The sequence below is a fragment of the Nerophis lumbriciformis genome, linkage group LG37 (genome assembly GCF_033978685.3).
Source record: "Nerophis lumbriciformis linkage group LG37, RoL_Nlum_v2.1, whole genome shotgun sequence".
Classification (NCBI taxonomy): Eukaryota; Metazoa; Chordata; class Actinopteri; order Syngnathiformes; family Syngnathidae; genus Nerophis; species Nerophis lumbriciformis.
Genome location: NC_084584.2, coordinates 11,640,001 through 11,655,119, shown reverse-complemented (window position 1 = coordinate 11,655,119; position 15,119 = coordinate 11,640,001). Strand labels below are relative to the sequence as shown.

The window sequence follows — 15,119 nt, the reverse complement described above, 5'->3', positions numbered from 1 at the left end:
GATGTTGTATGTTTAACCTTAAAAGTCATGGATTTTGATAATTGCCGTTATCTGGGAAGTATGCTAACGTGTGTTATGTTAACATGCTAACGTTAAAATAGTAACTTTTAATGCTAGCATTTTTGCTAATTTTATTCGTTCAATGCTCAATGATATTTGGTGCCATCTTAGAAGTATGCAAACTTTTCTTATGTTATCATGCTAACGCTAGCATACTAACGTTTTATGTTAGCATTTAGGCTAATTGTATTTGTTTGAACTATAAAATCATGGCTTCTGATATTTGCCACCAAATTAGAAGTATGCTGACTTTTGCTGTCGCCATGCTAACGTTAGCATGATAATGTTTTATGCTGGCATTTTAGCTATGTATGTTTAACCTTAAAAGTCATGGATTTTGATACTTGGCATCATGTCAGAAGTATGCCATCTTATTTTATGTTAGCATGCTAACGTTAAAATAGTAACTTTTAATACTAGCATTTTTGCTAATTTTATTCGTTCAAACCTCAATGATATTTGGTGCTATCTTAGAAGTATGCAAACTTTTCTTATGTTATCATGCTAACGCTAGCATACTAACGTTTTATGTTAGCATTTTGGCTAATTGTATTCGTTAAACCTTAAAATCATGGCTTTTGATATTTGCCACCAAATTAGAAGTATGCTGACTTTTGCTGTCGTCATGCTAACGTTAGCATGATAATGTTTTATGCTAGCATTTTAGCTAATGTTGTATGTTTAACCTTAAAAGTCATGGATTTTGATACTTGGCATCATCTCAGAAGTATGCCAACTTATTTTATGTTAGCATGCTAACGTTAAAATAGTAACTTTTAATACGAGCAATTTTGCTAATTTTATTAGTTCAAACCTAAGTGATATTTGGCGCCATCTTAGAAGTAAGCAAACTTTTCTTATGTTATCATGCTAACGCTAGCATACTAACATTTTATGTTAGCATTTTGGCTAATTGTATTCGTTTAAACCTTAAAATCATGGCTTTTGATATTTGCCACCAAATTAGAAGTATGCTGACTTTTGCTGTCGTCATGCTAACGTTAGCATGATAATGTTTTATGCTAGCATTTTAGCTATTTAGTTTAACCTTAAAAGTTATGGATTTTGATACTTGGCATCATCTCAGAAGTATGCCAACCTATTTTATGTTAGCATGCTAACGTTAAAATAATAACTTTTAATACTAGCAATTTTGCTAATTTTATTCATTCAAACCTAAGTGATATTTGGCGCTATCTTAGAAGTATGCAAACTTTTCTTATGTTATCATGCTAACGCTAGCATACTAACGTTTTATGTTATCATTTTGGCTAATTGTATTCGTTTGAACTATAAAATCATGGCTTCTTATATTTGCCACCAAATTAGAAGTATGCTAACTTTTGCTATGTCGTCATGCTAGCGTTAGCATGATAATGTTTTATGCTAGCATTTTAGCTGATGTTGTATGTTTAACCTTAAAAGTCATGGATTTTGATTACTGCCGTTATCTGGGAAGTATGCTAACGTATGTTATGTTAGCATGCTAACGTTAAAATAGTAACTTTTAATGCTAGCATTTTTGCTAATTTTATTCGTTCAATGCTCAATGATATTTGGCGCCATCTTAGAAGTATGCAAACTTTTCTTATGTTATCATGCTAACGTTTTATGTTAGCATTTTGGCTAATTGTATTCGTTTGAACCTTAAAACCATGACTTTTGATATTTGCCACCAAATTAGAAGTATGCTGACTTTTGCTGGCGTCATGTTAACGTTAGCATTATAACGTTTTATGCATTTTTGCTCATTTTATTCATTTTTAAACCTAAAATTTGGGGATTTTTGCTTTTTTCGCTATCTTGCAAATACTGTATGCTAATTGTTCCCATTGTATCATACTAAAATTTGACGCGAGCTTCAATCAACCTCTGGTCATGGGCTCGCAGCACACATTTTCTCGTTATTACTACATTTTCAAAACTCTTTTTTTTTCTTCCCCCAGCTGGTGGACGGAGCAATGGAGGTGGAGGTGCTGATGAAGAGGATGGTGGAGCTCCAGCAGCAGGACGAGGAGTGCACACAGGAGGAGATGGTGACGCGCTTTGAGCGGGAACGAAGCGAGAGCATCCCGACGGGTACGTCGGCGTGTCTCCTCCTCACCTTCCCCGCACACTCACACCTCGCCTCTTTGCAGCGGTGGTGCGAGGAGCGCCACCCGAGCGACTGCTGCATCTGGTGGAGGACCCGGAGTTCAGATACGAGGACTTTGCCCCCAGAGGAGAGCAAGCCCCGCCCACCATGAGAGCTCAGGTAGCGGTGGACCGTTTTTTTTTTTTATTGTCGTCGACGATGTTGCTTCATGCCTCTTTTCTGGACGTGTGCAGGACTACTCCTGGGAGGACCACGGCTACTCGCTGGTCAACAGACTGCTGCCGGACATGGGACAGCTCCTGGACGAGAAATTCCAGGTATTTGCCATCATCGGGCACTAGGTGTGGCCAGGCTGACAAATCAAAGGATTCACCTTCAAAAACCAGTACAATAAAACTAGAAAATGCAATTTCGTTCGACATTTTGTGCGGATGCTGAGGAGCCAAAGCCAAACTGGAAAGCTAACAGTTAGCACGCTGGCCAGATAGCGTCAAGTAAGAAAACAAACGAGCTAAAAAAAAAAAAAAGGTACCATTTTAACAGTATTATGTTACCATGCTAGCAGTGGCATGCTTACAGTTAGTCAAATGGCAAAATATGGCACTGAGTTGTGTACCTGTTAAAATAGCAATAAAAGCTAGCATGCTAAATGTAACTTTCGTCAAGTACCAAAATGTATTACTAAAAGTTAAAGTAGCAATGATTGTCACACACACACTAGGTGTGGTGAAATTTGTCCTCTGCATTTGACCCATCACCCTTGATCACCCCCTGGGAGGTGAGGGGAGCAGTGAGCAGCAGCAGCAGTGGCCGCGCCCGGGGAATCATTTTTGGTGATTTAACCCCCAATTCCAACCCTTGATGCTGAGTGCCAAGCAGGGAGGTAATGGATCCCATTTTTATAGTCTTTGGTATGACTCGGCTGGGGTTTGAACTCACAACCTACCGGTACTCTGGTCCGTAAACCAGGCACGGGTAGATTTTGCGCTGTGTGCAGGCGCCAAGTCCTTTTGGAACTTGAAATCTCCATCTCCATAGAGCAGGTCAGCAGCAGGAAGCATGAAGTGCTCTAAAACTTGCTGGTAGACGGCTGCGTTGACCCTGGATCTCAGGAAACAGAGTGGACCGACACCAGCAGATGACATGGCACCCCAAACCATCACTGATGGTGGAAACTTTACACTAGACTTCAGGCAACGTGGATCCTGTGCCTCTCCTGTCTTCCTCCAGACTCTGGGACCTCGATTTCCAAAGGAAATGCAAAATTTGCTTTCGTCAGAAAACATGACTTTGGATCACTCAGCAGCAGTCCAGCTGGTGTCGGTCCACTCTGTTTCCTGAGATCCAGGGTCAACGCAGCCGTCTACCAGCAAGTTTTAGAGCACTTCATGCTTCCTGCTGCTGACCTGCTCTATGGAGATGGAGATTTCAAGTTCCAACAGGACTTGGCGCCTGCACACAGCGCAAAATCTACCCGTGCCTGGTTTACGGACCATGGTATTTCTGTTCTAAATTGGCCCGCCAACTCCCCTGACCTTAGCCCCATAGAAAATCTGTGGGGTATTGTGAAAAGGAAGATGCAGAATGCCAGACCCAAAAACGCAGAAGAGTTGAAGGCCACTATCAGAGCAACCTGGGCTCTCATAACACCTGAGCAGTGCCAGAAACTCATCGACTCCATGCCACGCCGCATTAACGCAGTAATTGAGGCAAAAGGAGCTCCAACCAAGTATTGAGTATTGTACATGCTCATATTTTTCATTTTCATACTTTTCAGTTGGCCAACATTTCTAAAAATCCCTTTTTTGTATTAGCCTTAAGTAATATTCTAATTTTGTGACACACGGAATTTGGGATTTTCATTTGTTGCCACTTCAAATCATCAAAATTAAATGAAATAAACATTTGAATGCATCAGTCTGTGTGCAATGAATAAATATAATGTACAAGTTACACCTTTTGAATGCAATTACTGAAATAAATCAAGTTTTTCAAAATATTCTAATTTACTGGCTTTTACCTGTGTATATATATATATATGTGTGTGTATGTATATGTATGTATGTATGTATATATGTGTGTGTGTGTATATATATATATATATATTTATATATATATATATATATATATATATATATATATTTATTATATAATATAATATACAACACTTGTATATACCTGCAAAATTAGCATAATATCTGGCATGCTATTGTTAAAATGCTAAATGTAACATTCGTCCAGTACCAACATGTATTACTCTGAGTTTTGTAGCTGGAAAAATGTCTTCAAAATGCCAGCATGCTAACGTTAGCACACATCAAGTACTAAAGTATAACTGCGGTGTATACCTACAAAATGAGCTAAAAAAAACCCTGGCATGCTAACGTTATATATATATTTAATATATATTATATATGATATTCAACACTAATGTGTATACCTGCAAAATTAGCATAATATCGAGCATGCTATTGTTAAAATGCTAACAGCTGTGCGGCAGGCTAAGACATTAGCTTATGGCCGCATTTTGGACCTTCCTGATCTAGAAGAGCCGTTGTGAAGTCATGTATCAGTTGTAATCCTTCCTAAAAAGGAATATCCTGGATTTTTCCGAGGTATGGTCCGTACCACGCACTGCTAGTGCACGTGCAGCGCTCCTGCCCCCTGCAGGCTGCAACAGGAATGAAAATGTGAATTTACGAAGGAGAAAATGTGTATGTTTGCAGGTGGTGAGCAACCTGACCTACCACAGGATGGCCATGCACGAGGGCGTGGACACGCACACTCTGAGAAAAGCCCTGTGGAACTACATCCACTGCCTCTACGGCATACGGTCAGCCACCGGTCACCTTCCGACCCGCCGCCTCTTTCGTCCCGCCGCTGACCTTGAGCCCCCCGTGTCGCTGGCAGGTACGACGACTACGACTATGGCAGCGTCAACGTGTTGCTGGAGCGCTCCTTGAAGGTGTTCGTCAAGACCATGGCCTGTCACCCCGAGCAAACCACCGCACGCATCTACCACGCCTTCTGGAGGCACTTCAGACACTCTGAGAAGGTACACACACACACACACATCATTCTTACTGGGGGCTCTGGGGAAAAAGAGTTAATATGGTTCATGGGGACCAAATTTAAATAATTTTGCATAATTCACACAAATTTGTACGTGACTACTGAGGACCATTTATAAAAAAAAAAATAAAAAAAAAATTTTTTTTTAAAGTTTGCACTCAAACTAACCAGTAAATATGTTTTATGGGCCAAAGATTAAAAATCACTTAGGCATCTTCAGAATGGATCTGACTATCATTTAAAAAGGTTTACCTTTAGGGGACCTGTTTTTTTGTCCCCATACCGTCAGAGGTCCCCTAAAGGTGACTGTGTAAACAGAGCGATGTCCCCATTAAGTAAGCATTGCCAGAACGCACACATACACACACACACTGGTTATGATTTGGAATGGGGATCAAGTTTTTGATCGTCACCCTTTCTACAGGTTGTGGAGGCATAAAAAAAAGAGGTAAAATGGCCACTGCCCAGTTAGCTCATACACGTCTTTAAATCTCTGGATTAATGAAGTAATGTGCTGATCATTCTAACTGGGGACCCCGGGGAAAAACAATTAATATGGTTCATGGGGACCAAATTTCAATAATTTTGCATAATTCACACAAATTTGTACGTAACTACTGAGGACCATTTATAAAAATAAAAATAAAAAAAAATAAAAAAATCATCCTAAATCCCATGTCCTAAAGGGACATGGGGGAAAAAATTTTTTTTTAATCATTTTTATTTTATTTTTTATTTTTTTTAGACATGTATCTCGTGCGCACGAGAAACTATCTCGTGCGCACAAGAAACTTTTTATAAAGTTATAAAAAAATAAAAAAAATAAATGTATAATTTATTTATTTATTTATTTTTTTTAGACGTGTATCTTGTGTGCACGAAAACTTGTGCACACAAGATACATGTCTAAAAAAAAAACATTTATAATTTTTTTATTTTTTTTAGACATGTATCTCGTGCGCACCAGAAACTATCTCATGCACACCAGAAACTTTTTATAGTGTATAAAAAAATTAAAAAAATAAATGTATAATTTATTTATTTTTTTAGACATGTATCTCGTGCGCACGAGAGTTTTCGTGCGCACGTTAAAAAAACATTTATAATTATTTTTATTTTTTTTAGACATGTATCTCATGCGCACCAGAAACTATCTCATGTGCACATGTCTAAAAAAAATAAAATAATAATAATTATACTTTTTTTTTTTTGGATAACTTTATGTCTAAAAAATATATATATAAAATAAACAATTATTAAAAAAAAAAATTCCCCCATGTCCGTTTCGGGGCTCCGTAAACTAACCAGTAAACATGTTTTATGGGCCAAAAGCTTAAAAATCAGTTAAGCATCTTCAGGATGGATCTGACTATCATTTAAAAAGGTTTCCCTTTAGGGGACCTGTTTTTTTGTCCCTATACCGTCAGAGGTCCCCTAAAGGTGACTGTGTAAACAGAGCAATGTCCCCATTAAGTCAGCATTGCCAGAACACACACACACACACACGGTATAGCTCGGTTGGTCGAGTGGCCGTGCCAGCAACTTGAGGGTTCCAGGTTCGATCCCCGCTTCCTGCCATCCTCGTCACTGTCGTTGTGTCCTTGGGCAAGACACTTTACCCACCTGCACCCAGTGCCACCCACACTGGTTTAAATGTAACTTAGATATTGGGTTACACTTTGTAAAGCGCTTTGAGTCACTAGAGAAAAAGCGCTATATAAAAATATAATTCACTTCTATTCACACACACACACACACACACACACACACACACACACCTTGTCAGTCACCTGACATTTATCATCAGTTTGCCCACATGAGCCAGCATGGTCAGGCATCATAACCTCCCGTTGTTGACATGTTTATAGGAAAAAACTTCCAGTTTGACAAATGAATGACATTTTGTGTAAATGGAAGGATGTAACTGTAATTCCTCAACTCCCCACTAGTTGAAATGGCACGCTTACGGTAATTGTGCTTTCATCCACAGTCACGTCCTGATTTACTCAGATTTTAACTTTTTTTCTCTAAAACAACAGTTTGAAAACCTACTCGGGTTGTAACGATTCATCGTGGGCATCGAACCAGGAACCCTCAGGTTGCTGGCACGGCCACTCTCCCATCCCCGCCACGCCATCCCCAATATATACAGTACAGGCCAACACCTTCTCCTCATTCAATGTGTTTTCTTTATTGTCATGACTATTTACATTGTAGATTGTCACATCACAACTAGGAATGAACACACATGGAGTTATCCATCCATCCATTTTTTACCGCTTGTCCCTTTTGGGGACGCGGGGGGTGCTGGAGCCTATCTCAGCTGCATTCGGGCGGAAGGCGGGGTACACCCTGGACAAGTCGCACGTGGAGTTACGTATGTACTTAACAAAAAAAGGTTAAAACATGTTTTATATTGTAGTTTCTTCAAAATAGCCACCCTCTGCTCTGATTACTTTTTCGCACACTCTTGGCATTCTCTCCATGAGCTTCAAGAGGTAGTCACCTGAAATGGTTTTCACTTCGCAGGTGGGCTTGAAGCTCATGGAGAGAATGCCAAGAGTGTGCAAAGCTGTGTTAAGAGCAGAGGGTGGCTATTTTGAAGAAACTAGAATATAAAACATGTTTTCAGTAACATTTTTTGTTAAGTACATAACTCCACATGTGTTCATTCATAGTTTTGATGTGACAACCTACAATGTAAATAGTCATGAACATAAAGAAAACCCATTGAAATGAGGTGTGTCCAAACTTTTGGCCTGTACTGTGTATTGATATAACATCGTTTTAAAAGGTAATCAATCGATTGTATTGATAGTAGAGAAAAAAACATTGGATTTAAGAACGGCAGACTTTTAAAGTAGAAGGCATGTGAAATTTCCGTGAAAATGCGCGTTTTTAAACACTAATTTTTGCGTCAAAATATCACATGTTTTTTTTTTAATGACATATCAATAAAAATTAGTCCTAAACATTTGTTGAATGCGTGCTCGCTGTTCCTAAGTAAAAAAAAAAAAAAAAGCGACCCTTGTGATGCAAAGTCTTTAGACCGGGCTTTCTGCTCCGCCGCTCCCAGTCTGTGGAACGCTCTCCCTGACCACCTGAGGGCACCACAGACTGGATGCTTTTAAAAAAGGCTTAAAAACCCTTCTTTAAAAAAAAAAAAAAGCCTTTTTATTTGTATAATTATTTTTATCATCTTTTTATTTATTTTTTTAATACACTGTAGCACTTTGAGGTTTTTGCTCAATGGAAAGGTGCTTTTTACAAATAAAATCTATTATTATTATTATTATTATTGATGCGCGGCTGAAATGAATACCTCGTCGTATGCTCAAATAGAGCAAAATACGTAAATATTCCATGTTATTAATGTGACTACCGGTACATTACTCAGTGTGTACATATAACCTTGATGGAGGTGTTTAAATGTTTTTAGAGCGATTGATAGGTGGAAGAGAGCGAATCCGATGATTGTTAGCTGACTTAGAATGCATAAAAAAAGAAAAGCATGTTCTTCTTGTCTTACATGGTGACTGTGAATGGTAGGCAAAATTCCCCCCAAAAAGTGCATTTCCCCTTTAAGAAGTCGCTCACCGTTTGTAGGAAACTGCAATGGCAAGGCGACAAATCTCTCGAACCACCTATGGCGCAACGGGATTTTCACATATTGACACACGCCGACCGCCCAGTAGTGCAAAGTAGCAGTTAAATATTACTGCACTGTTTATCAAAATGAGATACCTCATGACGTTTGGTTGCGCAATATTTTAGATTTGAATATTGTTTTATTTGTATGACTAAAAAACGAAAGCAGAAGTAGCAGGTAAATCTCCTGTTAAAATGTTGCTTATTGTACTTTTATTGGAAATGTTTCCTCTTGTTAATCAAAGCTAAAGTGTTGATTGCACTTTATTGAAATAGGATGTGAATGCATTAATTGTTGTTTGTATCCATCGTTCATTTATACATGCTTCCCTTACAAGAAATACCAGCAATATAGGAAACTTCACCTGCACTGTCCACTGTGTATTTCACACTCAGTTTTAAGTTTAAGTTTCAAGTTTATTCACAATACCATATTACCACTACAACAGTAGTGAATATCCATTAAAGGATGGTGGTAAGTGAAAGGGTCCCCCAGATAAGCTAGAAGAAGCTTTTAGCAGGGGGTCCAGAGGTCAGTATATGCATGGAATGATGAGACATAGTGGCAAGCACAAAAATGCTATATGATAAACACAAAATAAGAGTACTAAAGCAAGCATACACATACATACATACATTCATTCAACCATGCACAACCCAGTAGTCTACCCCACATGAGGCATTAGAGATAGGTACAAACCCCGTTTCCATATGAGTTGGGAAATTGTGTTAGATGTAAATATAAACGGAATACAATGATTTGCAAATCATTTTCAACCCATATTCAGTTGAATATGCTACAAAGACAACATATTTGATGTTCAAACTGATAAACTTTTTTTTTTTTTTTTTTGCAAATAATCATTAACTTTAGAGTTTGATGCCAGCAACACGTGACAAAGAAGTTGGGAAAGGTGGCAATAAATACTGATAAAGTTGAGGAATGCTCATCAAACACTTATTTGGAACATCCCACAGGTGTGCAGGCTAATTGGGAACAGGTGGGTGCCATGATTGGGTATAAAAACAGCTTCCCAAAAAATGCTCAGTCTTTCACAAGAAAGGATGGGGCGAGGTACACCCCTTTGTCCACAACTGCGTGGGCAAATAGTCAAACAGTTTAAGAACAACGTTTCTCAAAGTGCAATTGCAAGAAAGGATGGGGCGAGGTACACCCCTTTGTCCACAACTGCGTGAGCAAATAGTCAAACAGTTTAAGAACAACGTTTCTCAAAGTGCAATTGCAAGAAATGTAGGGATTTCAACATCTACGGTCCATAATATCATCAAAAGGTTCAGAGAATCTGAAGAAATCACTCCACGTAAGTGGCATGGCCGGAAACCAACATTGAATGAATGACCGTGACCTTCGATCCCTCAGACGGCACTGTATCAAAAACCGACATCAATCTCTAAAGGATATCACCACATGGGCTCAGGAACACTTCAGAAAACCACTGTCACTAAATTCAGTTGGTCGCTACATCTGTAAGTGCAAGTTAAAGTTCTACTATGCAAAGCGAAAGCCATCCAGAAACGCCGCCGGCTTCTCTGGGTCTGAGATCATCTAAGATGGACTCGTGCAAAGTGGAAAAGTGTTCTGTGGTCTGACGAGTCCACATTTCAAATTGTTTTTGGAAATATTCGACATCGTGTCATCCGGACCAAAGGGGAAGCGAACCATCCAGACTGTTATCGACGCAAAGTTCAAAAGCCAGCATCTGTGATGGTAAGGGGGTGCATTAGTGCCCAGGGCATGGGTAACTTACACATCTGTGAAGGCACCATTAATGCTGAAAGTTACATACAGGTTTTGGAACAACATATGCTGCCATCTAAGCGCCATCTTTTTCATGGACGCCCCTGCTTATTTCAGCAAGACATTGCCAAGCCACATTCAGCACGTGCTACAACAGCGTGGCTTTGTAAAAAAAGAGTGCGGGTACTTTCCTGGCCCGTCTGCAGTCCAGACCTGTCTCCCATCGAAAATGTGTGGCGCATTATGAAGCATAAAATACGACAGCGGAGACCCCGGACTGTTGAACGACTGAAGCTCTACATAAAACAAGAATGGGAAAGAATTCCACTTTCAAAGCTTCAACAATTAGTTTCCTCAGTTCCCAATTGTTTATTGAGTGTTGTTAAAAGAAAAGGTGATGTAACACAGTGGCGAACATGCCCTTTCCCAACTACTTTGGCACGTGTTGCAGCCATGAAATTCTAAGTTAATTATTATTTGCAAAAAAATAAAGTTTATGAGTTTGAACATCAAATATGTTGTCTTTGTAGTGCATTCAATTGAATATGGGTTGAAAAGGATTTGCAAATCATTGTATTCCGTTTATATTTACACAATTTCCCAACTCATATGGAAACGGGGTTTGTAGTTAATAGGTATGATTTCAGTTTCTTTTTGAAGTTGGATAATGAATACAGCATCCTGAGGCTCTCATCAAGCCGGTTCCAGATCTTGGTCCCCTGCATACAACACTTCGAGCAGTACAAGCCAGTAGACGATGTTTACCTGATATCAGGTCAAGTTAGAAGTGGTGTGGGCATGCTGGGGATGATAGATAGGAACCAAGCTACAGAGCCTGGGATTCAGCCTGTGGATGACTTGATAGGTTAGACAAGCATCGTGATAAATATTGAACTCTGTCAGTCTTAAGGGATGATAATTATGGAATAGATGTGGAGTGGGGGCATTAAACTTGGACCATGACAGGGCCCGTATGATTTTCTTTTGCATGGATTCTAATTTGTGAAGGTGGGTAGGGAAGATGTTACACCAGATGACATTACAGTAGTCTAGATGTGGTTCAAACAGAGTTTTGTATAGAGTAAGTAGAACATAAAGAGGAAGATAATGACACTGCTTGATTTTTTTTATTTTTGCTAAAAATGTTACTGAATCGATTTCAACTCACTGAATCCTTTCGGATCTAAATAAACTATTTTCGTCCTTGAATCGTAGCAGCAACTACAAATTATGATTCAAATCATTGCTCAAACAAATTGTGACATCACGTCTCATTAAAGCAGCACTATTTTTTAAACCTTCATAAACTATTTTTTACAAGTTTTGTGATGATACATGAACTTAGAACTAGTTAAATGACACCTCTTTCATGGCCTGAGGGGGTCTGTATGGCTGTCACTGGCACTTAGTGACTTTGAGGAGGGTGGCAGGAACCCTGCCGCACAAAACTACAAATATGCTGACTTGCTTTACGGCATGGGTGTCAAACTCTGGCCCGCGGGCCAAAATTGGCCCGCTGTGTAATTTCACTTGGCCCTTAGGCGATATCAAATCAACACTAGAGCTGGCCCGCCGATTATATACAGCGGCGGTGACGCGGTTACACCGCATTCACCGCTAATTCTCATACTTACCAACCCTTCCGGTAGACTCCCAAATTTCAGTGCCCCTACCGAAAATCGTCACGTCCGCTTTTCATCCAGTCCGAGTGCTGGCCCAGTCACATAATATGTGCGGCTTCTGCACGCACTCACACACAAGCTACATGGTGTGTGTGTGTGTGTGTGGGGGGGGGGGGTGTTTGGTGGTAGCGGGGGTGTATTTTGTAGCGTCCCGTAAGAGTTAGTGCTGCAAAGGATTCTGGGTATTTGTTCTGTTGTGTTTATGTTGTGTTACGGTGCGGATCTTCTCCCGAAAACGTCATTCTTGTTTGGTGTGGGTTCACAGTGGGGCATATATTTCTGACAGTATTAAAGTTGTTTATACGGCCACCCTCAGTTTAACCTGTATCGCTGTTGATCAAGTATGCGTTGCATCCACGTGTGTGTGCGTACAGAAGCCGCACATATCTTGTGACAGGGCCGGCACGTTGTTAGAATGGATGAAAAACGGACGTGACGACAGCTCGTAGAGGACGTTAAAGGCAGTGCCTTTAAGGCACGCCCCCAAGACTGTGGTCCGGGTGGAATACGAGATATAATGACTGATGAACACCTTCCTTCGATAATGAAGGTTGCCTCAGCTCAAAGCCTGAGCCCCCACATTAATGAACTAGCATCCAAGAAAAGATGGCAGGTATCTGGCTTGGGCACTTTAGATTAGATCAGTGCGTTGCAAACTGAGCAGTTTAAAGTCCTGAATGGTTGGTTTGTTCATTGTTATTTTATTTTCAAATTTATTAGCATGTGGAAAAAGTTCATGTTGATATTTACCTCAGAAGGCTGCAAATAGAAAAGAGGCGTTAAATTTTTATTTAAATTATATTTGATATGCCATTTATATTTTTTTATTATTATTATTTGAAACTCGATTTTACATTTCACTCTAAAGTTATATAAGCCTTGCTTGTTCAATATTCAATGCAAAACTTGTTTGGGTCCCCATTAAAAGGTTATTTTGTTCAATCTTGGCCCGCGTCTTTGTTCAGTTTTAACTTTTGGCCCACTCTGTATTTGAGTTTGACACCCCTGCTTTACGGCATACGTCACCCCCGCCTTAAATTTCCACAATTCGCACATTTTTCAACCGATTCAAACCATTCCAACATCAACACATTCAACTAACGGTGGTATAGCTCAGTTGGTAGAGTGGCCGTGCCAGCAACTTGAGGGTTCCAGGTTCGATCCCCGCTTCCGCCATCCTAGTCACTGCCGTCGTGTCCTTGGGCAAGACACTTTACCCACCTGCTCCCAGTGCCACCCACACTGGTTTAAATGGAGCTTAGATATTGGGTTTCACTATGTACAGCGAGAGGAGGCTACGCCGGATAGTCGAACCTCGGATTCAGGAGGAACAGTGTGGTTTTCGTCCTGGTCGTGGAACTGTGGACCAGCTCTATACTCTCGGCAGGGTCCTTGAGGGTGCATGGGAGTTTGCCCAACCAGTCTACATGTGTTTTGTGGACTTGGAGAAGGCATTCGACCGTGTCGCTCGGGAAGTCCTGTGGGGAGTGCTCAGAGAGTATGGGGTATCAAACTGTCTGATTGTGGCGGTCCGCACCCTGTATGATCAGTGTCAGAGCTTGGTCCGCATTGCCGGTAGTAAGTCGGACACGTTTCCAGTGAGGGTTGGACTCCGCCAAGGCTGCCCTTTGTCACCCATTCTGTTCATAACTTTTATGGACAGAATTTCTAGGCGCAGTCAAGGCGTTGAGGGGATCCGGTTTGGTGGCTGCAGGATTAGGTCTCTGCTTTTTGCAGATGATGTGGTCCTGATGGCTTCATCTGGCCAGGATCTTCAGCTCTCACTGGATCGGTTCGCAGCCGAGTGTGAAGCGACTGGGATGAGAATCAGCACCTCCAAGTCCGAGTCCATGGTTCTCGCCCGGAAAAGGGTGGAGTGCCATCTCCGGGTTGGGGAGGAGATCTTGCCCCAAGTGGAGGAGTTCAAGTACCTCGGAGTCTTGTTCACGAGTGAGGGAAGAGTGGATCGTGAGATCGACAGGCGGATCGGTGCGGCGTCTTCAGTAATGCGGACGCTGTATCGATCCGTTGTGGTGAAGAAGGAGCTGAGCCGGAAGGCAAAGCTCTCAATTTATCGGTCGATCTACGTTCCCATCCTCACCTATGGTCATGAGCTTTGGGTTATGACCGAAAGGACAAGATCACGGGTACAAGCGGCCCAAGTGAGTTTCCTCCGCCGGGTAGCGGGGCTCTCCCTTAGAGATAGGGTGAGAAGCTCTGCCATCCGGGGGGAGCTCAAAGTAAAGCCGCTGCTCCTCCACATGGAGAGGAGCCAGATGAGGTGGTTCGGGCATCTGGTCAGGATGCCACCCGAACGCCTCCCTAGGGAGGTGTTTAGGGCACGTCCGACCGGTAGGAGGCGCGGAGAAGACCCAGGACACGTTGGGAAGACTATGTCTCCCGGTTGGCCTGGGAACGCCTCGGGGTCCCACAGGAAGAGCTGGACGAAGTGGCTGGGGAGAGGGAAGTCTGGGCTTCCCTGCTTAGGCTGCTGCCCCCGCGACCCGACCTCTTGATAAGCGGAAGAAGATGGATGGATGGATGGATGGACTATGTAAAGCACTTTGAGTCACTAGAGAAAAGCGCTATATAAATATAATTCACTTCACAACTAACACTTTCCCAAGTTTCAAACCAAATTCCGTTTTTCCTGGAAATTCAAACTCTTCAACATTCAAACCATTCCAACTATTCTTACATTCTGTCAGCATTTCAGTTCAACTTCCGCATTGGAGCATTCATTGATTGATTGATTGAAACTTGTATTAGTAGATTGCACAGTACATATTCCGTACAATTGACC

The 15,119-nt window shown here is 41.1% G+C and overlaps 1 protein-coding gene across 1 annotated transcript in view; it reads left to right on the top strand.

Moving 5' to 3' along the window:
* The window catches only part of sesn2 (sestrin 2), a 28,336-nt gene that overhangs the window by 12,361 nt on the left and 856 nt on the right, over positions 1-15,119 (top strand). The window contains exons 6-10 of the mRNA XM_061931492.1: positions 2,007-2,139; positions 2,199-2,314; positions 2,389-2,472; positions 4,882-4,988; positions 5,066-5,210. Coding sequence (XP_061787476.1) covers positions 2,007-2,139; positions 2,199-2,314; positions 2,389-2,472; positions 4,882-4,988; positions 5,066-5,210 — 585 coding nt within the window. The remainder of the gene's footprint in view (positions 1-2,006; positions 2,140-2,198; positions 2,315-2,388; positions 2,473-4,881; positions 4,989-5,065; positions 5,211-15,119) is intronic.